At 45.0% G+C, this 23290-nt stretch overlaps 1 protein-coding gene and 1 long non-coding RNA gene across 6 annotated transcripts in view; one reads left to right on the forward strand and one right to left on the reverse strand.

Annotated features, from left to right (window-relative positions):
- KLF11 (KLF transcription factor 11) lies at positions 1-19027 on the reverse strand. Of its 5 annotated transcripts, XR_012667557.1 has the most exons (5): positions 13997-14139; positions 10785-11045; positions 7839-8466; positions 7470-7692; positions 4846-4985 (listed from the first exon to the last, which is right to left on the reverse strand). XR_012667557.1 is itself a non-coding variant. In XM_075126417.1 (4 exons), exons 2-4 carry the CDS (start codon positions 10926-10928, stop codon positions 4690-4692), a joined length of 1437 nt encoding a protein of 478 aa, XP_074982518.1. In that variant the 5' UTR covers positions 10929-11045; positions 18749-19027; the 3' UTR covers positions 1-4689. The 5 variants fall into 5 exon arrangements, 4 of the variants coding, with proteins under 4 accessions (XP_074982518.1, XP_048701442.1, XP_074982519.1 ...); XM_075126417.1 differs by lacking the exon at positions 13997-14139 and adding an exon at positions 18749-19027 and having other exon boundaries at positions 1-4985; positions 7470-8466; XM_048845485.2 differs by having other exon boundaries at positions 1-4985; positions 7470-8466; positions 13997-14136.
- Positions 14220-23290, forward strand: part of LOC142068385 (uncharacterized) — a 15700-nt gene continuing 6629 nt past the window's right edge. The window contains exons 1-2 of the long non-coding RNA XR_012667560.1: positions 14220-14374; positions 14862-15073. This is a non-coding gene — a long non-coding RNA (uncharacterized LOC142068385). The remainder of the gene's footprint in view (positions 14375-14861; positions 15074-23290) is intronic.

Below are 23290 nucleotides of genomic sequence, written 5' to 3' on the forward strand. Positions count from 1 at the left end.
TGAAAATTTTAAAATTTATTTTGAAATATACTTATAGGCTCACAGTAAAAAGACTGAACAAAACTGGGCAGGCATTAAAGTGCACTAGGACAGTTTACCTGGTCATGCTTAATCCACTAATAAGACTTCATTTTTCTGTTTCTACTCCCTTATACTGTGCAAGACAAAAAGTTTCAAATTTTGGCTTAGTTATTCATGCACCTTTACAAAAGTACTTTGCTTCCTTTGGGCCCAATGGTATGAGCACCCTCAAAACACTTCACAGGATACGTTCAGCCCTAGCATTGGGTGAAAATTTTCAGCTAATAGAAATGTCACCAAAAAATGCCTTTTTCAGATCATCAAAAACTATTCCCGAATTTGGGTAAAATCTAACAGTTTCAGCCAAAACAACTTGAAATTTGTGTGTGGAAAAAGTCAAAACATTTAATTTCAACCATTTAGAAACATTTCTTTCTGACATTTTTCTTCAAAATGGCATTTCATTATCAAATTTGGCCAATTTAAAAAAAAACAAAAGAACATCACTACAAAAGAGGGTGAAAAATACCACAAAACTGCCAAATCAAAACAAAAACACTCATAATGAATATAAACACGAAAAGACTATTTTGACTCTATCTGAAATGTTTCAGTCAACTGGAAATGAAAGTTTTCCAAGTTTCTTGGTTTGATTAAAAATTTTTAAAAATTGGTTTTTTACAAATTTTTTTTTTTTAACTTTTCGGTTCAGCACCCAAACCAAAAAATCCATTATTTGCTCAGTTCTATTCGGCTCTTTGCAGGCTCAGGTTCTAAATAATCATGGGTCTAATGCTCACACACAGCTCCTGCTGACTTGTAAGTGCCCCTAACTTCTAAGTAAATAGGAGATAGAGGTATTGCAAATAGGACGTGGGGACCAATGACAACTATGCTTGCACATTTATGAGCAGAATTTTATCCCATACTCTCCTGTGCATCTTCTTCTCCCTCTGACAACCAAAAGAACAAGATCATCTACAAAATTACTTACAGGGCATTTCCAAAACTGTTTTGCTACTGGGAAATATCAAAATATTTTGCCAAATTAAAAACAATTAGTTTCCCAAAATAGGTTTTGAAGTGGATATGTCACATCTGGATCAAGAAAAAAACCCACCCAGTCGCACTACAGTCCATAGGCAGATTTTTTTGCTCTTCTCTTCCCTAGAGTATGAAGACCAGGGCTAATCTTTTTGTGCAATGGAATTAAGCTTGCATCCTAACAGTCAGTACTCAAACACCACAAGAGTAACAGTCCAAGTATCCACTTTACCAAAGAGGGGAATTACAATATAGCCCTTTGAAAAATACAAACCTTTGCATACATATAGCGATACACACAATTACTCCTGGGGGAATTCTGCAAAATTCTGCGTATTTTATTTGTCAAAATAACACAATATAATCATGCCAGTTTCAATTATTTTGGTAATTTATTTCAAAATAAATGTCAGCAACTATGTCTGTAACAATACAGACAACAAAAAAGATTCAGGAAATGTTTTTTTGACAAATAGATTCCTTACTAGGCACGTTACTACAGAACTCTGAGTAATAATTCATTTAAACTACAATACAGAAACGTATTTCCCACACCCCTCAGAAGCAGTGCAAAGGCCTGGGGGAATCAGGGGTGACTGAGGAGCTGAGGGAGGGGAAAGTAATTGCTGGGAAGGAGCCTAGGTGTGAACTTGGAGCATGTTGGGTGTGGATGGGAGAAGTACGAAACTGCATCTTTTTTGGGCAGGGAGGGATCGTTAGGGAGCCTCCACCATGCAGACGCTGACTGACCCCTAGCCCCTCTCAGTCAGGCAGGCACATCTGCCCCCATCCCCATGTGGCCCTGCACCCCCACTCAGCCACCCCACTACCCCATGTGGCCCTGCACCCCCACTCAGTCCTCGACCCAGTCTGTGCCCCACTAGCCCTTCTGAACCCCAGTCTGTGACCCTTTCCCCAGCAGCCCATGCTGTCCGTCCTCCCATATCACGTGCCTCCTGACCTGGCCCCACGGAGGGGAGGGAGCCTCCCCTTCCCTATCCGCAGCTGGGGCTGCTCCCACCTAGGAGCAGCTGCTCTCTGTTCTGGCAACACAACAGCCCCTGGTGGGCAAAAGGAGTAACTGCAGCACCTTCCCAGCAGAATGTATTTTCTGCTGAAAAAAAATTCTGCAAAGCACATAAAGTCTGTGCACGCGTAGTTGGGCAGAATTCCCCCAGGAGTATACATGATCTGCTGTGTCATAATAAATGTCAAATGAACAAGAATTGGACATTTTAAAGGATATGCACAAAAATTTAGCACACTGAGCACAATGTTTCAGTTTAGCATAATCTTAAAATTACCAATAACTGTAACCAGAGGCATAAAAACCTAAATTTAGGAGCATATTCTGCTGTTACACATGCGCTTCACTGACTGCAGATGAACTATAAACTGATTTCAGCATGTTTGCATCAGTCCATATGAGCGCAGAATCAGACCACATACTGCACAACAAAACAAAGTTTTTATACTAATGAAGCAGTGCAACATGCAGCACATTCCCAATTATTGATGTTTTATTCATCTGGAAATTTAGATATCTTCTCAAAAGTTGAATATTACTAACAGTTTCAATGTATTATTTGCTGGTAGTAGGAAAGTCCAATCATTTTACTTCAAATAACTGAAATACTGTTCCATATGGACACCAATGGATTTCAAAAAGTGTAATAGACCAAACTTTGTAAACCATTTTTTGCAAAAAGGAAGAGAATCCAGCTCATGCTGCGTTAGTTGTGTTGACTGTGTCAGGCTCATAAGAGCAAAGAGTAGTAAAAACATACTTTGTCAGTAAAGAGGCAGATGCAACTGAATGCACACAAAAGAAGCAGATGACCTGGAGTATGAAAATGCCATTTTTATATTGTTACTTTTCAGATTAGAACCACACTTTAAAGAGAAGGCTTTTCATGATAGAAAATTTAGACTCAAATTAAATAAATAAATAAGCTTAAGGCAAAGTCTGTATATGAAGTTGTTAATGTTAAAAGATGTTTGCAACAGAAGCAGCAAAGTTGCACAAGGAATCAACCTACAGAACAGAAATATCTGGATTAAGGAAGGTACCATGCTAGTCAAAAAGCTATTTTTAATCTGTTCTAGAACCAATGATTCTGGGTGCTAATGAAATGTCAGATGTTACACCAAGTCTGATCTCAGCACTACAGCAAACATCTTTGCTTGTTAATATGTGTGTGTTCTCTTCTTGACACAGAAGCTGAGTGATCTAGTTGTGCTACACACGTTTAATGTTGTTAATCATACTATGCTACTAAAGAAAGTTAGCACAGAGTAGTCCTGCAGTTGGCAATTCTGTAATTCATCTTAGTCATAATGTACTTTGATGGAAAAGAAAGTCCATTCAACAGGAAGAGTGTTTCATTTAATGGAGAAGAGTGGTTCTGCACGCAAAATAGCATGGAGCATAAGGCCGTAAGAAGAGGCTCATCAGTTTAACAAAGTGGCTGTGTTTTGAATTAGACTTTGGGTGTGCGCTTTTGATACACAAACTGAAGTCCTGAATAGTTCATTACTAGGTGTACAAGAGTCTATCCTAAACACTATAAAAAAAACGCTATAATTTTAAAAACAAAGGAAATACAAATCAGAGATCCAGTTTACTACACGTGACATCTGTTTTGGGTTTACAGTAGTAGCATCAACAGGACTTAAGTAAAAATCCCTTAATAGTGGCAAAATTCTTCAGAAGTAGCTGCCCTTGTGCATCCACTTGAACAGTCTTGGCTCTCCAAAGTTTGCTCAGTTAGAACAAAATCTAATCAGGAGTGCACTGTCTTTCAAGCTTCCACCTGAAGTCACAAGGACTTCCCACAGCAAATTTTATGAAACATGCTCAGTGCAATTTTTTCCTTCAAGGAACCAATTTCAATTAATTGTTGTGGATTTCAAGAAGCAAATTTTATTCCTGGAGATTTTTTGTTTTGTAAATGGCAACAGGCTTTTAAGCCCCACTCCTACAATCTCATTTGAATGAAGGCTCGACTGTGCAAACTGATTGCTGGATCAGGGTCTAAATGTGTAAAGTTCCAAAACATTCTGAGCTACAGTGTTATATGTTTATAAAATGTTTTAATTAAGTTTCTTGAGGCTTAGTGAAAAGCAGTTTCCAAACAAAGGGTCTGATTTTGCACACTTTTACTTATGCAAGTAGTTTCAATGACTGCAGGCCAAGCCCTAGCTGAACAAATATAAAATATATTTTGTATAGAAAATACTAGTATATAAAACATTAAAAATCACCTTGTTTCACTTTGTATCAAATATGAACAGCAACTGTTACTCAAGTGAGTTTTGCTTTTAATACTCTAGTACCCAAATTGTTTCCAAAGAGTTCTGCTTTCCTGAAGTGCCAGTAACTGGGGATGCCCAAATTTTGAGGAAAAGAGGGGGGGAAAAAAGAGACACAATCGAGTTCTCATATGATATCATCAGAACAGAGCCTAAGCTGAAGAAAATAATTACATACCTTTTTTCCACCCTATTAAAGAGGCAAATATGAACAGAAATTAAGAAAACATTGTCAATTCGGTTTTAACCATTGTAGCTCTTTCCTGACTTTTAAAAAGTTCTGAGAGCAGATTTTTTGTCCAACTAGCCCACTTAGGCAGAGGTTGGCATGGGTACGAGCATGTTCAATGTACCACCACTTTTAGGTTTCTCTGCTGTAGCAATTCTGTTCAGTTTGTCAACCTGTGTCTGCCAACTGGGTATTTTCTTTGTAGTCATATGACGACGGGCGTGTTTTGTCAAGTGATCACTGCGCATGAAACGACGGTCACACACAGGACAAGCAAACTTTTTCTCTCCAGTATGAGTTCTTCGGTGGCGAGAAAGTTCATCTGAGCGGGCAAACTTTTTGTCACAGCCTTCCCAGTTACAGCTGAAAGGTTTTTCTCCTGAATGGATATGAGGGAAAACAAAACAAGGTTATTTTTACGATAAAAAAGAAAATGGCTTTAAGAACTAATAATTTAGACTCCAGCCTTTCAGACTCTTAAGCACATATATAAATTTATGCACACAAGTCCCATAAGATTAAGCATGTGCTTAAGTGGCTGCTATATCAGGGTCTTAGACAATAGTACATTTATTGCTTTTGTTAATTTTCTGATTTAACATTTTAAAAAAATGTTGCCAAACAATTCAGAGTTTAGGGGAGAATATTTTTGCATAAAGCTACAGTATCTTTTGACTGTGAACTTTGAGAAATGAACCCCTCTAGTAGGCTGTACTAGAAGTCAGAGGCTGTACCAGAAGTCAGAGGCTGTACCATGTCATTAGAAAGTACTGTAATCTCAAATAAAGTCTTGGATTTGATCTCAATGTCATAATAAAATGCTCAATTCTTCAAAAGAACACAGCAACTCAACTGCTAATAACAATTAAGGACATAATTACTAAGATTTTGGATCATTTACTGAGCTATGTTTATCATTAGATTTGGGCAGTTCATCAATTCCACCAAAAAGAAGTTAAATTTTATTACTCATGTGGTGTGAAACAGAAGTAATATAAGGGATCATCCTGCATTCCTTTCACAAACTAAAACTTCCATTGGCTTCATGAGCATTTTGGATGCTCAAGGAACATAAGTGTGAGCTCAGAGCTTTAACATCACCTTTACTAGTTTCTGATTACTATATGTGTGTAATACACAGTTGTGCAATTTTAGAGCTATTCTAATAGCAAGTGATCTAATACCCACTTTTACCCAGCGATAAACATTGACTATCCAAAATATACTTACAGATAAATCTGAAAACATGTGCTCCATTCCACAAGGAAGCACTAGAAAGAATTCTTACGTATTAAGAGCTAAGTCCTTCCTCTATTGCACAAGATAATCTTCCTCTCTCTCAAAGCAGGAGTAACAGAGGGAAGGGTAGGTCAGCTATTGTTCCTCCTGGCCTTCTGCAAGCTCTGTTTGCTAGTTAAGAATCATAGTTAGGCCAGTGTGCTCCAGTTCCCCTGTATACATGCTGCAGTCTTCATGTTAGAAGGGATGCACACAGCTTCTTTTCAAACCAGAGGAAAGATGTTCTGTAAGGCACACTGCCCTTATCCCTGGGCCATCCTGCACCAGGATAACTCAGGAACCCACTATGCCAGCCATAAAGGCTCTTCCACTCGCCCACACACCCTAAAGGGCAACAAGGAAGGGGAATATTCTACCTCTGAGTCAGAGATCCCCAATCTGTGGGGCTCATTCCCCTAGGGGGCACCAAGAAACGTTTGGGGGAGCCACGGCTGGGGCCAGGGTCAGCCCTGATGGGGGGGAAGAGCACAACCCAGCTCCACTCTTGGGCCTGACCCCGGCTGCCAGCCCCATGCCTGGGGCTCCACTCCCAGCCCCAGCTCCACAGACAGAGGTAAGGGCGGGTACGCGAGGTAAAAAGTTTGGGGACCAATGCTCAATTTTCTTGTTTAGGGGAATATCGACTCCCTGAATTTAAAAAGATAAATTGTCAGATTAAGTGGAAATTAAAACAAGATTATGTGCTGAATGTCCATAGAGTTAGACCAAACTCAGGGGAAAACCAGGGAAGAAATACATCTTAAAATAATCTCCCCTGCCCCCTCCCTCCAAAATAAACAAATATAGCACTCTGGCACCCTTTTAATGAGAACCCAGCATGCATGACTTGCAACAGACCAGGATTTCAGAAGGGAGAGAGGAATTATTAAAACATACTTGGTAAAAATATATTTCTGCTCTGACTGCTCCCCAAAAAACAGTCCACAGGTATTTGTTATGTTCAATTTTCATTTCAGTTTAACAATTCTGTGCACACAGTGGTCACAAACTAAAGCTGATCAGTTTTATTTAACCAACAGTTCTATTACCCAGCACAGTGGAATTCACTACAGCTCAGGATCTGGTGCTCATTCTTTTAGTGAAGTCAGAATGCTAAAAAACTGGAAAAAAATACATAATTCCCTATTATCTTAAACAGGTGTAGAGAGTGGATTCTGTTACGTATAGCCTGATGAACCATAAAAAGACAGACACAAAAACTACCTGTAGGATGATGTGTCACAACACCCCCTCTCCAAGAAAAATGGTTTATGTAATTCCTTCAGATCATATTAAATATAACACAACTCAAGTTTAAAAAAAAAAAAACATTTTGGACCAAGTTTTGCTTTAATTTACACTCTGAAATTCTACTGATGTCAGTGGAGTTAATCTGGGATTAAATTACAGAAAAAAATTGTCCCTTTTTTGTCTGTCCTTGAAGAATGTCCTCTACTCTCCCACAATATATGGGAAGGTTTCTATGCCACCCACTTACCCCTCTCAGAATCAAAATGCAGAATAACATTCTTCCAACAATACAAGTGAATATTCTTGTAACAAAGGACTTGCCCGCCATACGCACCAGTGTGAGTACGAAGATGGGCTTTGAGGTGGGAACTTTTGAAGTAAGTTTTCCTACAGCCTGGGAAGTTGCAAACGTAATTTCTCCTCCTTGAGAAGTCCATTTGAGATGCACAGCTTTGACCAGAAGCAATAAAAACTGGTGCAGGAGCAAGAGGCAATAACTTGGTGTTTCCAACAGTCATTAGAGTTTGTTGGCACTGAGGTGTCTGTGCAACAGCAGTCTGTGGAAGAACCAACATAACAGTCCCCTGAGGCACAGAAGATCCCATGAGAACAGGCTGAGAAACTGGGGCTGTTTGGGGTAAAATAGGTTGGACAGTAGTTGCGACTGTCTGTGTAGGGGGTTTTATAAAGGCAGAAATCATACCTCTTTGCCTGTTAAAAGGGATCATTTGGCAGATGACTTGGGGGTTTGAAACAGGGGTAGGTAGCAGCTGGGTGGCTTTTTTCTGTAGGTAGTTGTCACAATTCTTTGGTAAACAAGTCCGCGGTGAAACAGGCCTTATTGGCTGTTGCCCTTTATTGGTAGTGTTACAACTGGAATTGTGCAAATAAGGCTGATGTACTGATGAAGTATCACTAATTAAACCATCAGCAGTATCCATGTCCTGTGAAACTCTGGAATGTCTTCGGTCTTGTGCTTCAGACCAGTCTGTGGAAGTGCTGCAATTGCCTGAAGTTACCTTTGTTTTAACTTGCACAGCAGGAATGTGTGGGTAAGCAGAACTATCGCCTGTATGACGTATAACACTGGTTGCCATGGCCCTGCAAGGCTGAGGGGCAGGTGGCTCAGATATTGCTGACTTCTGACTGGACTGCCTCTCCACGTTTATGACAGATGGTTTGGCTATGGCAGATGCACAGTTTGTAGCGGTGACTACGCAAACAGATGTATTTGCCATGACTGTCCTTGGTTTGGAATAAGTGACTTGTGAAGAAAGGAGCATTGTAGTCGATGGCTCAACAAAATCAGGGCTGTGGGGTGGGGTCATACACTAGAAAAATAAAACAAAAGTATACAAACATAAAAACAGTCATGTGTTTTCATAGTGGTTATCAACCTTACTTTAAAAATAAAGAACACACAATGAAGATCTAGAGCATAATGAAGAGTCTAAAGACCCATATTTTAGGAAGCTATGACTAAAACATTAACTTCTTATAGAGTGGCTCTTCTGGAAAGTTCAAAAGCCTGCTAGTATCAAGTAAACAGTGATGCAGCCACAATACTGCAGGCATCAGCTCTTTAGGCTCCAACACCCATTTTCACCCCTCAGATAATGGATGCATCTATTTAAATACTGTTCACTGTGCGCTGTTCTTAGAAAACAGGATAGCAATTCATAGTGACATTATACCTGTTTAATTGCAGGTTTGCAATGACCTAAATCTTTTATTAATTATTATTCTGTCAGTTGGAAGCTCATCTTGGAATAGATATGTTTGGAACTGCTCTCCCCTCTCTTCTTGAGCCACTTCTCCCTCTTCCCTCCACTGCTGCTGAGAATATATGCCTCTTCCCAACACTGCTGCAGAAGAGACCAGCCACTGTTAGGAGATGAGAATGTGACCTATGAGGTCTATCAGCCAGTCATCACCTCCTCTCAATCTTCCTCCTCCTTTTTCCTAGACTTTTATTATGCAAATGAACTATCAGGTAAAATGAATTTCTTAACATTCTGAAAGATTAAAACGAATTAGCTTTTTTTCCAAGTTCTTCTTGGATATCACCTACAACAATACCTACATAAAAAACACAAGAGAAGCTATACTGGGTCAGACCAAAGGTTCATCTAGCCCAGTATCCTGTCTTCTGACTGCGGCCAATGCCAGGTGCTTCAGAGAGAACGAACAGAACAGGTAATCATCAAGTGATCCATCCCCTGTTGCCCATTCCTAGCGATCTGAGAATCAACTGTCATCTGAAGTGGACCAGAACTTTGGAGAAATAATCAGGTGCATGTACAAACGCACAGGCTATGGAAGTATCATGATGAAGTGGCAAGTTTAATTTCAACTTGCTTTCATGCTTTATCATAGTGTTTAACAACATTTCTCCTGCATTCCAAGGATTCTTTTTTGTATTATCTTTGCAGGTAAATCCATACAGAGTCTACTCCTGGGGGAATTCTACAACATTGTGCAATGCAGAATTTTGCAGAAATTAATGCTCTGTGCACAGAATTTCCTTTCCCCACCACAGAAATGGGCTGTAATGCTGCTGCCTGCCACTAGGGGCCACTGGACCCGGCAGAGCCCACCTCAGGTACAGAAAACACTGCCAGGGGAAGGGACCAAGGAAGCTACAGGGTTGGGGGGGGGGGGGGGGGGGGGGGCGGCGCCAGGAGGGGGAGGAGAGAGAGAGTGTGAGAGAGGGAGAGAAGAAACTCCACACAAGCTGGGGACTGAGCATCAGGCTCTTTCTCCCTCTGGATCCCTGGGCTCTGATGGGTAGTGGGGTGGCTGTCTGGGCTGGGGGAAGCCCGCAGCTGAGGTCTGTGGGGGAAAGGGATGGGTTTCTGGGCAAGGGGAGGCCCCGCAGTTGGTCTCTGGGGGGTAGGGGATTTGGGTGTATTGGCTGTGGGGGGCCCAGAGCGGGGCTCCGAGTGGGAGGGGTTGTGGGTGTCTTCTGGCCCCCTGGCGGGGGGGGGGGGGGGGGAAGAGGGGGCAGAGAAACAGGAAATGGTTTTGTCACAGGGGTTTCTTTTAACTCTCTACTGCTGGGGGAATTGTGTGTGTTTCTCTGTCTGTATTGTTGCAGACATACTTGCTGACAGGTAATTTGAAATAAATTACAAAAGTACCTGCAACTGGTGTGATTATGTGGTGTTATTTTTGCCAAAATTGGAAGAATTCTGAAGAATTTTAAAATATTGTGTGCAGAATTTTTATATTTTTGGTGCAGAATTCCCCCAGTGTCCTCTTACTCAAAGTACTAAAGAGAAACCTACAATAAACTATCCAAATAAGCTTGCCCAGGACATCAGATAAAATGAACACTTGATCAACGTTTTTCTACTTGGCTTTAAACAGGAGCTCAAAACATTTTGTTTGTATCATCACATCTATTACTGAAGAGATGACGGAATTATCCAAACTGAGAAATGTATACTTTACATGAAAATAGTAATTACATATACAGACAAGTTAGGGGGTAAACATCACTTTTGACAATAATCAGCATTTAAAAAACAAAGATACGGCTCTCTCCCCAAAGACAACAAAATTATTCAGTATAATGGGGATATAATAATAATAATATAAATGTTATCTGTGGTCATGCATATTCATTTTGAATTTGTTTTTTTCTTACCAGTGTAGACAAAAAGTGATAATCCTTTGGTAATTCAGAGGCTGCTTCAGCATGCATTGTGAAGTCACCTGAATCTGAGATGGGCGTAAGTGGCCTTATCTTTAATAGGTCACCTTTCTGTGATCTTTGACCCCAGGAGCTCATACAAACAAGCGCCTCGACTGCTTCTATGTCATTCTGCTCTAAGGTGCTGCACGTAGACCTTTCACTGTCATGACGCTGTCTTTCACGTATAGATTCATATATGTCCACAATGTCAACCTAAAGGCAATCAGATCATTAGTTGTTAGGACAAGTCAGAAAAAAAAAGTTACCACCACCCACATATTGTTTGCTTATAATGAAGGTCACTTGAAACTCATTGTATGCCCAATGCAAGATTTTTTTTTAAAACCAACTCAGTTATTCAATATGCAAACCTTTCCCCTCCCCCTCCTACCAGAGTACATCTTATCTCCCCACTCCCACCCCAACTAGCCTTGCAGAAGAATGACTCACTAGAAAGGAATTGACCCACGTAGCTCAAATTTCCAGACTAACGTTCTTGGATTATTGTTGCTCTGAGTAAACATGTTCTGCACACGCACACACATACACAAAGTGACTCCATCCCCTGCTTTGTGTAGGGAGGGCCATTTTCTGACTTGTCATGAGGGTTTTATTTAGCATCAGTCTAATATTTACTGCTGTTTAGAAGAATGAGATAAGGACAGAGAGTCAAGGGCTCCCAAGTTCCAAGCACAGGTCTGCTGCTTACTCAAGCTACGTCTACACTACAGCATATGTAGGCATAATTTATGAAGCTCAGGGGTGTGAATGAATCACCCACCTGAGCGACATAAGCTACACCAACGTAAGCACCAGTGTGGAGTTTCTCCCACTGACATAGCTTCTGCTGCTCGCAGGAGGGCTGGAGTAGTTAAGCCAAGTGCAGAGTTCTTTCATGTTGGCTTAGAGCTATACCTGCCTGCGCCGTTCTAAACTCTCTAGTGTAGCCGTGCCCTCTCAGTGTATAAATTTGGCAAGTCATTTATCCCCCATATTATAGATGGAGGAAATTGAGGCAGAAAGATGCACACATAGGAGGGCACTATGATAACTGGATGTGCGTATGGTGCTCTATGGTAAAGCACTATGTAAGAGGTAGATATTATTATTAGGGCATTTGGGGATGGGAGAGGAACCCAAACATCAATTTGTTTACATAAGCAAATACTGCATTAGTGTACTTTTTGGGGGGTTAAAAATCCTGATCTTTCCTTCAGTGAAAACATATACAAGTTTTGCAAATGCTCACTGTGTGTGCTGTAATGACTCAAGTAGCCACATGTTGTTGCTCTAACACTTATAGTCACTTTTCCCCACATAAAATGAGTGATAACAAAAGGGTCCACTCCACCACTTCTTGCATACCCAAAACTCTAAACAAAATCAACTATAATTCTGAGTGTGTGAGGACAGCAGAATCAGGCCTTTCTTTAGATTATAAACTAATCTAGGGATTAGTTAGGGACAATGCTTAGATACTGCAATGATAGGTCCTGCTTGAAAAAAAAACTAAAGCAGATTAGATGGCATTGGGTGAAATTATGCCCCCACTGAAGGTCAATGAAACCGTGCCATTGACTTCACTAGATCCATAGTGCCATGCAGATACACATGTGTAATAAATACTATGTATTATGTACACAGTTGTGTGGCAGATACATTCAGCGCAATGGATCTAAAAAGCAGGCATTTATCAAATCCATAGAGTACTCATCCACCTGACAAATCATCCCAGATTTAAAGGAAGCCTCAAGGTTCAAAAAACAAAAAATTCCAATTTAAAGAGTCCTTAAACAGACTAACTGCTCTGAAAATTTTAGAAAAATTTCCCACAGCTCTTGAAAAATCATCTAATTACTTTATATAATTCTTTGATTACAACATGAACAGTAGAAACCACCAATCAGGACCAGGTCTCCACTGTGCTGGGCACTAGGCAAACTCATGAAGACACAGGAGCTGTCATTCTTTTCAAGTCTCCGCACTCCAGGCAAGAAATAGCTTTCCAAAGCCCTCCATCCACACCACAAAGAGGTTACGCTCCACGCGGGGGATTTCCTTTAGACGGGCTGCGTTCGTGAAATAAAGGCGGTAACTAAACTCACAGCCGGCGCCGAGAGGAGCCCGACAGCTTGTCCCGAACTCACCCCGCGCGCAGGCACTGTCTGCAGGGGAAGTCGGCGCCTGCAAACAGCGGGCGAGCTGGCAGCGGCCCCAGCTGCTGGGCGTCTGCCGGAGCAGCAGCAGCGCCACGGGCCGGGAGATTCCCCAGGGCCAGACCCTGAATGTTTGTTTTCAGAGGGGGCCGATCCTCACCGGTCTCGTTTGCCCGCTCAAGAGGCCAAGAGGGGGAGGCCGGGCTCACAGGCAAACCTGACGGAGCCCCGCAGCCGAGCCCAGCGGGCTGGAAGGAGGGAAAGCCCCACCCCCAGAGGGGAGGGGACGGCGGGGTTTCTCCCCACCCCGCGGGGCCCGCGGCCGCCGCCCACTCCGAATATAACTCCGGGGCAACGTGATGCAACAAAATACCCTGCGGACGGCGCGCGGGCTCCGGCTAGCGAGCGCCAAGCTGCAGCGGAGCCCGGGCTGGGCGGGTGCCCGGGGAGGAGGAGGCTGAGGGGGTGCAGCGCGGCGCGGCACCACCCGCAGCTGGGACAGCGACGGAGCTGTGCTGCCCGCCCCGCCCTGGGCAGCTGCAGCGCGCCCCCCCCCCCCCCCGGTGCACGTACCGCGCCGGGGGTCAGCCTCGCCCTCTGCCCCACGCCGACGGCAGCGGTGCGACCACGGGGGGCGGCCCCCGCCCGGCCAGGGCGCTGGGAGGGGAGGCCGGGCTCACAGGCAAACCACGCGGGCGTTCGCCCCCGTGTTCCTCCCGGGGCCAGCGGCGCGGGCCACAGACGCCCCCACCCCAGGGCATGCCCGGGGCCGGGGCAGGGCCACGGGGAGCGGGCTTAGCAGCGCCCCTGGCAGTAGGTGGCCGGCTTGCTGCCTCCGGCGCCCCACGAGGAGCCCCGCATCTCGGGCGAGCGCGACGCGCCCATCACCCTGGCATCTGGGCACGGGCGAGCCCTGGGGGAGAGCGAACCCGCAAGGGAGAGCGGCTGGGCAGCCGTTCCCCCAGTGCCCCCCTCCAGCCCAGGGCAGCGCCGGCCGCGGGTACTCACAGCGGGGGCTTCTCCCATCTCCGAGCCGGGCATGGCGAGGCTCCTGCAGGCAGCAGCGATGTGACAAAGGCAGCAGCCAGCGCCGCCTCCGCTTTCACCTCCCCCGCCCGCGGGGCCGGCCGCGCAGCAGCCCAGGCTGGGGTGGGGGTGGGGGTGGGGGGGGCATACTAGCTACTCCGTGCACTAGGCGTGAAGGGGGAGGAAGGAGCGGGCAGCCCCCGCACCAATCGCAGCCTGGCCTGGCCCGCGCCGGACCAATAGGCAGCCTCGGCCGGCGTGATCGGGGCGTGCAGCCCGCCTGATAGCAGGAAGGACTCAGCGTGGGCATGTTCGCGGCGGCGGCTCACTCTGAGCCACCCGCTGGAAACTAGGGGAAAGGTCAGCACGGGGAAAGGGGGGCGGGGCTGTTTGTGGCTGAGCGGCGGCCAGCCCGGGAATGCCTGCGCGCGCGCGCGGGGTGGCGGAGAGCTGCTGCGAGCTGCAAATCCCTCCGGTCCCCGCGAGGGAGCCCGGCTCCAGCCCCAGCCCGTGAACGTGAAAGGGGCTACGCCTCCCCCAGCCAGCACAGAACGCACCCCCCCCCCCACGTACACAACTCTTGTTTTTAGAAACAAGAGCTCTGTCTGTGTAAGCTCCAAAGCTTGTCGCTCACCAACAGAAGTTGGTCCAATAACAGATATTACCTCACCCACTTTGCGTCTCTAACATTCTTGGATCAGCTACAACAAGAGTGCATACAAACGGTAGTATTAACTCTTTCGCAGCTGAGCAAAGCATGTAAGAAAGGAGAGGGCGGGTCCTTTTCAGAACTGCCCTGTCTGCACCGGCGCCAGGGACAGCACTACTAATTTGTAACCCTTCTCAGTGGGGGCTGGATGGCAACCACCGTGTCTCGCAGCCCCTTGTTCCTGGAGGACAGCCAGGGCTCCCACTTTCCCCGGCACCCCAGAGGAAGTAGCAGTGCTGGCCTGGCAAGGGACCACCCCGTGGAGCTGGAAAGCTTTCTTCCCCCTGGACTGATGGCAGAGGGTCCAGCGTTTCTACTGTGGGGTTTGGGACACCTAGCTCCAAGGTCAGGTACGAGTTTGACTCAGCCACATCGATATCACTCCGGTATTGCCAACCCCAAATGTTCAAAAATCGGGAGTCAGGCTCCACAAAAATCATGACATTAGCTCAGAAATCATGAGATTAGTACAGCGAGGGGTTTTCTTGACCTTCAGATTTTTGAGCCCTTAGGATAGGTCTACTCTGCAATTACACAGCCGCAGCTGGCCCATGCCAGCTGAGTCTGGCTAAGGGGCTTGAGCTAAGGAGTTGTTTAATTGTGGTATAGATGCTCCCTCTTGGGCTGCAGCCCAGGCTCTGGGGCTCTCACACCTCACACGGTTCTTGAGCCCAAGGCCCCAGCCTGAGCCCAAACATATACACTGCAATTGTCCCCACAGCCCGAGCCACCCGAGCCCAAGTCAGCTGGATGTCTAATTGCTGTGTAGGTGTACACACGGGGTACATTTAGGTCACATTTTCAATCTTTTCTTCACCGCCAAAAGGGCTAGAAACTTCACTTTTTTTAACCTGATTTTTCTATCATAACCTTTCAGAAATCCGGCCTTTTTTCTCCAAATGGTTTAAATGCTTGTCCACACCTTGGCCTCCAGTCTTGATTACTGCAACCTCCTTCTCTCAAGCTTACTTGATATCAATATCTCTTCCTTCCAATCCAGCCAAAATACAAGTTAAAAAGATTTTCCTAACCAGTCTATGAGACACACTACTTTCCTCTTTGAATCTCTCCCCACTGCCTGCTACATCAAATGCTCCTCATTCTCATCTGGAGAATCTGTACAACTTTGCCCCAGCCTACACCTCAGATCTGATTACAGGTTATATGTTTCCCCTTGTTTCCTTCTCTCTACCAATGATTTCAGCTCTGTCATCCTTTCATTTCCTTCCCATCTCCATATCTTCTTCTCTGCCACTTCATATGTAAGGAACAACCTCCTAGTCCCTGTGCATCAGCCTCTACATTTGCATTCATATGCCTCATGTCTTGGTTACAGGGCTAATTGTACCTCTGACCCCTTCTCTGATCTTCCTGAGGTATCCCCTCAGGTGTCAGGGCAAGTAAGTCTTTACCTCTCCTGGGGAGGAATCCTGCAATTCTCCCACTCTCAGACTGGATCCTGAGCCACAGTACCTTGTGGATCAACCCTGATTACCAAGTCCTGCTGAGTTTGGCACCTGCAGTTTTTCCCCTCAGGAGCTTGTAACCAACAGTAAATAGTGACCAGCGTGCCTTCTCAGACCACTTATTGTTTAATCATAACAGTAAGAACAAAGCATAACATGGATGAAAAAGGGTTTTAAAATAACCAGAGGTCTATATACACATGTATGTTGCCTGGGGAAGTTCTATGGCCTGTGTTATACAGGAGGTCAGAAAGGGCGTCTCGCACTCCCCGGTCCCTACCCATACGCAAAGTACGCAGCTGCATAGGGTACCAGGAAACTTGGGGCTGTGTGCTGCTCCAGCCCCTGCTCCACCTCTTCCCCATGGCCCCCTCTCCTGCTCCACCCCAGCCCCGCCCCCACTCCAGGCCTTCCTCTGAGGACTGCAGCAGGGATTGGGCCCACCCTGCACTCACTGGTGGCGGTAAGTGGAGTGACCCACCCACAGCCTGCTCCACGCCGCTGGCTCCCAGTGGTGCTGCTGGTAAGTGCTGTGGGGCGGTTCCTCCTGTCCCCCAAGCCCCAAGGCTGGGAGCCGGGGGAACAGAGAAGAACGGGCTGGGGCCGGGTCACTCTACTTCTCACCGCCCCGTGAGTGCAGGGTCGGGCCTGCCCTGCACTCACCGGGTGGCAGGAAGTGGAGCAACCCAGCCCCAGCCCGCTCTGATAGTTGTCATACATTTTAATAGAGCAGCTCCACATCCTTCACACCTCAAAAAGACTTGTTTCTTCTGTGAAGCCCACCTTTGCTAACTCATGTCAGCCATCTCCACCAGTTAAAAAAATGATTGTCAGAGACCAAGATAAAACTAAATAATAATAATAATAATAAAATTATAATAATTTAAAAAAAATTGCCACCTTCCTCTGAGTTTCCCAATGCACTGAGTCTTACTTGTACCTCTTGAACTAAAAATGCCTTTGGTCAAGAACTGTCTTTTTATTTATATTTTGTACAGGGCCAAATACATCAACCATGCTTAAAAATAATAAGAACATCAGAACGACCCTACTGGGTCAGACCAAGGGTTCATCTAGCCCAGTATCATGTCTTCCAGCAGTGGTTAGTGCCAGGTGCCCTAGAGGGAATGAACAGAACAGGTAATCATCAAGTGATCTATTCGCTGTCGCTCATTCCCAGCTTCTGGCAAACAGAGGCTAGGGACACCATTCCTGCCTATCCTGGCTAATAGCCATTGATGGACCTATCCTCCATGAATTTATCTAGTTCTTTTTTGAACCCTGCTATGGTCTTGGCCTTCACAACATCCTCTGGCAAGGAGTTCCACAGGTTGACTGTGCATTATGTGAAGAAATACTTCCTTTTATTTGCTTTAAACCTGCTGCCTATTAATTTCATTTAGTGACCCCTCGTTGTATTATGAGAAGTAGTAAACCACACTTCCTTATCTACTTTCTCTATACAAGTCATGATTTTATAGACCTCAATCATATCTCCTCTTAGCCATCTTTTTTCCAAGCTGAAAAGTCCCAGTCTTATTAATCTCTCCTCATACGGAAGCCGTTCCGTACCCCTAATCATTTTTGTTGCCCTTTTCTGAACCTTTTCCAATTCCAATATATCATTTTTTGAGATGGGGCAACCACATCTGCACACAGTATTCAAGATATGGGTATACCATGGATTTATATAGAGGCAACATGATATTTTCTGTCCTATTATCTATCTCCTTCTTAATTATTCCCATCATTCTGTTCACTTTTTTGACTGCCGCTGCACATTGAGTGGATGTTTTCAGAGAACTATCCACAATGACTCCAAGATCTCTTTCTTGAGTGGTAATAGCTAATTTAGACCCCATCTTTTTATATGTATAGTTGGGATTATGCTTTCCAATGTGCATTACTTTGAATTTATCAACATTAAATTTCATCTGCCATTTTGTTGCCCAGTCAGCCAGTTTTGAGAGATCCCTTTGTAGCTCTTCGCTGTCTGCCTGGGTCTTAACTATCTTTAGTAATTTTGTATCATCTGCAAATTTTGCCACTCCTTTTTCCAGATCATTTATTAACATGTTGAATAGGACTGGTTCCAGAACAGACCCCTGGGGGACACCACTATTTACCTCTCCACTCTGAAAACTGACCATTTATACCTACCTTTTGTTTCCTATCTTTTAACCAGTTACCAATCCCATAATAGTATTATAATAATTATATAATAAAAATAATAATAACACTAATATTAATAAACAATAACATTAATACACACAAAAACTAAATTAAAAGACCATTATTAAGATTTCAAAGTCAAGCACTCGAAAGTTAGGACATGCCAAAATTAAAGCTGACTGTACAATCTTAATTTAGCTCTCTGTGAAATTTTCCAAAAAAAAAAAAAAGACAGTCTGAGGCAGATAGCTGGCATGGATAATTTCAGCCCAAATTGTTAAAGTTTGGCAAAGTTATAAGCAACTGAAAATAGAGTCTTATAATGGGCAGTGTTAGGCAATCTTAATAATAGTGTCTCTACCAGTCCCACCTATTATAAATACTCACCCGATGAGATTTTGCAGGTGAAGTAGATTGGCAAAGTGTATCAAATGTCCTAAGAAAGACAGCAGAGGGAAGAATTTTGAGGCCAACAGACCATTAGGAAACAATACACAGGTACAGAGCTGAATCTGTTTTTATGCCCTCTGGGCAATAAGCAACACAGTATCCACCAGCCAGTATCCACACAGTAACTCCGTTTTCACGACTGCCATTAACTGCTGACTCTTCTAATGCACAGCCCAAGGAGAAACAAGTGAGAAATATTGGGAAAGTAAACCAAAAAGGAGTCTTTTAAAAAAAAGAGAAAGAGAACAATCTGCTGCACTTTTGGATAAGTGTGGGTGGAACGCAATTAGAACTTATTTGGGGCTCTGATAACGCAATCACTAGTTTTAAAGCCATTGCGGGGGTGGGGGGAGGGAGTTAGCTATTAGGATATTTTACCTGGAATTTTGTACATTTTATAATGTTTTATCTTCAGTGGTTCATCACCACCATTTGGATGTGTTCACCCTGGTATAAGCACAGCTGTACGGTGTAATAGTACACCGTACAGCTGTGCTTATACCTGCAGATTCTGGGACTTCTGAAGCATCTATTCCATAATGCTCAGCATTGTTGCTGGAAGCAGGGTCTTTCGGGTAATTTTTAACTGCAAAGTATTGCATTTTGAGTGATGGAATTAGGAACCAGGATAGCTGGTCTGTGTCTTTCTACACTGTGGAGAAATTGTTGATTGCACTGGCTGTGCTAGAGATGATCTAAAGATGTTGGCTGAGATTTTCAAAGCTGCCTAAAGAATTGCTATTAAAACTGATGGGAATTTCATGTCCAAATCCTTTAGGTGGCTTTGTTATAACCAGCTGAGCCAACAAATGCTGAAAAACACCTGACCGGCTGTTTTGTGTGGATACTAGGAATGCATGTTGTGTTCTCAGCAATGCTTTGTTGCAACACCTCTTCACCTAGAACAAACATATCCAGAGATCTATAAGTGCAGTGGCAAAGACATATATAATAAATGTACCTTAAAGGAACTCCTTGAACTTGAAATCTAGTCATTTAAAAAAAATAGTTAAAAGTCATTTCAGGAACACTTGGTTCTGAGCCCTCCCCTGCCCCTGGCCAATTTTTGTGGGTTTAAATTTCAACATACCCATTTTTAAAAGAACATTTATGTATCCCCTGGTGTTGTCTGAAAAATCCACACAAACAAAAAGGGGGAAATAACTGAATAACTACATAGAGGATTGAGTGAAAAGTCCATAATGCAAAAAATAAACTGGAAAAATAAAGAAAATAATTTCTCTAATGACTTTCATTTATAGTGAAATAGATTCAAACAGCAGTAGAGAAACATTTCAGATAAAAGTCTGATTAAGTTGACAGCGTCATTTAAATATGTTTTTGTGGTTTAATCATTAAGTCTTTTATTCTATTTGGCCAATATCTTTACTTTTTACTCAATAGCTTTTACCTAAATACATTTTAGGCATTTTACATGGGAGGGATCATTCAAGTAACATCTTATCAAAGGTTTGACTCAAAGATACTAGTTGAGAATCAGCTAGTGGTGGCTTAAATGACATTAATGTGAGCCTTGGAGGGAGAGGGAAATGGGGAGTTGGCAGCAGTTGTTGAGCAGCATCATTTCTTCCAACATCTGTTATTGTAAGGGCTGGCGAAGGGAATTGGCAAAATGGTTAGATATGACTGGAACAAAGATAATTACATTGATTTTGAGCTGAATACAAGATGTGTTTCTCAAAGGTAAACCTAATAGTATCTGTATATTGAACAGAGCTTGAGGGAATCCCCAAATGTTCATGGAGACTTTTGACACTTGGGGTGAAATCCTGGCCCCACTGAAGTGTGGCTGGGGTTTCACTCTTAGATTTCAAATGAAAAAGTGTTAAGACCCACTGAGAGTGACACCAGCCCTGTGGGAGTAACCTGGGTGCAGTGGTCCACTGTCAGAAATTCCACTCCGGGAGGCAGGGGCAATGCCAGCCTCTTCATAGTGGGTGGCTGAGGTGAGCTAGACAGAAAATTGGGGGGTCTGCAGCCCCTTCAGCATGAGGCCCCACCCCCTCAATGGCCCTGGCCCCTGCTCCTCCTCAGGTAAGTTCCAGCCCCATCTCCTTCCCCCCCACCCCGAGGCTCCACCCCAGGCTTGGCTGGCTGCTCCTCAGCTCCTCCCCACCTTCTGATTGCTCATAGCCGGTACAGCCAACAGGGTGGGGGGACCCACCTGCGGGGCTGGCAGAGCCCTTGGGGAGCAGCGACCATGGGCGTAGGGCCCAGAAGCCCGGGCAGGAGCAGGTCAGTTCAGGCTGCTATGGGGAGCCCCTGGACAGGGAGGGGACGGAGGTGGGGCAGGGACTTTGGGGAAGGGGTTTGAATGGGGGCGGGGTGGGGGGAGGAGGCGGGACCGGGTTGGAGTCAGGGCGGGGCCGGGGGCAGACGGAGAGTTGAGCACCTGCCGGCGCCCGCAGAAGTTGGCGCCTATGGCTCTTGAACCCTCCGCCTGGGCTTACTCCTGTGCTGCTGCTGGCAGCAGGACTGCCACCTTCAGAGCTGGATACCCCGCCAGCAGCCACCACTTTCTCTGCTCTGCCTTCACAGCTGGGTGGCCGGAGCATGGTGGCTGCTACCAGGTGGCTACGGGCAGGCTAAGGTAATTTTTGGGGTGGCTATAGCCCCCGCAAGCCCCCTCCAGTGCCGTCCCTGAAGGTAGGAGACTGAGGTGGAGCTAAGTGGCTGCAATCCCCCCTCTACTGGAGGAATGTAGCTGGGTACATGACTACCTAACACAATTTGAAACCACATCTATAGTCAGTGCTGTGTGTAGCTGCAGAACATGCCAACTAACCTCATTGAAAAATAAAGCATCACTTTTTTCCTAGACTGGACAAGGCCTTAGAGGGGCGTGGAACCCACTACTCTGCGGATGATACTAAACTGGGAGGAGTGGTAGATACGCTGGAGGGCAGGGATAGGATACAGAGGGACCTAGACAAATTGGAGGATTGGGCCAAAAGAAATCTGATGAGGTTCAATAAGGATAAGTGCAGGGTCCTGCACTTAGGACGGAAGAACCCAATGCACAGCTACAGACTAGGGACCGAATGGCTAGGCAGCAGTTCTGCGGAAAAGGACCTAGGGGTGACAGTGGACGAGAAGCTGGATATGAGTCAGCAGTGTGCCCTTGTTGCCAAGAAGGCCAATGGCATTTTGGGATGTATAAGTAGGGGCATTGCCAGAAGATCGAGGGACGTGATCGTTCCCCTCTATTCGACATTGGTGAGGCCTCATCTGGAGTACTGTGTCCAGTTTTGGGCCCCACACTACAAGAAGGATGTGGATAAATTGGAGAGAGTCCAGCGAAGGGCAACAAAAATGATTAGGGGTCTGGAACACATGACTTATGAGGAGAGGCTGAGGGAACTGGGATTGTTTAGTCTGCGGAAGAGAAGAATGAGGGGGGATTTGATAGCTGCTTTCAACTACCTGAGAGGTGGTTCCAGAGAGGATGGTTCTAGACTATTCTCAGTGGTAGAAGAGGACAGGACAAGGAGTAATGGTCTCAAGTTGCAGTGGGGGAGGTTTAGGTTGGATATTAGGAAAAACTTTTTCACTAGGAGGGTGGTGAAACACTGGAATGCGTTACCTAGGGAGGTGGTAGAATCTCCTTCCTTAGAAGGTTTTAAGGTCAGGCTTGAAAAAGCCCTGTCTGGGATGATTTAATTGGGGATTGGTCCTGCTTTGAGCAGGGGGTTGGACTAGATGACCTCCTGAGGTCCCTTCCAACCCTGATTTTCTATGATTCTATGTAGCTGGAGTGGCTAAGGGACTGCTGATACTGTGTAGCCCCTCATCAGCCACTACCAGTGGGACAGCCTGTGAAGCCCCTGAATGTTGAGTGGCAAACAGGGGATAGTCTTATTCATACATGAACTGCCTTTTTCGCACAGATTTTTGGAAGAAAACAGCCATTCTTCAAGTTTTGTGTGAACCTAAGCCCTGGTCTACACTAGGACTTTAGGTCGAATTTAGCAGCGTTAAATCGATTTAAACCTGCACCCGTCCACACAATGAAGCCCTTTATTTCGACTTAAAGGGCTCTTAAAATCGATTTCCTTACTCCACCCCTGACAAGTGGATTAGCGCTTAAATCGACGTTGCCGGCTCGAATTTGGGGTACTGAGGACACAATTTGATGGTATTGGCCTCCGGGAGCTATCCCAGAGTGCTCCATTGTGACCGCTCTGGACAGCACTCTCAACTCAGATGCACTGGCCAGGTAGACAGGAAAAGAACCGCGAACTTTTGAATCTCATTTCCTGTTTGGCCAGCGTGGCAAGCTGCAGGTGACCATGCAGAGCTCATCAGCACAGGTGACCATGATGGAGTCCCAGAATCGCAAAAGAGCTCCAGCATGGACCTAACGGGAGGTACGGGATCTGATCGCTGTTTGGGGAGAGGAATCCGTGCTATCAGAACTCCGTTCCAGTTTTCGAAATGCCAAAACCTTTGTGAAAATCT

Source organism: Caretta caretta, chromosome 3, assembly GCF_965140235.1.
Source record: "Caretta caretta isolate rCarCar2 chromosome 3, rCarCar1.hap1, whole genome shotgun sequence".
Lineage (NCBI taxonomy): Eukaryota > Metazoa > Chordata > Testudines > Cheloniidae > Caretta > Caretta caretta.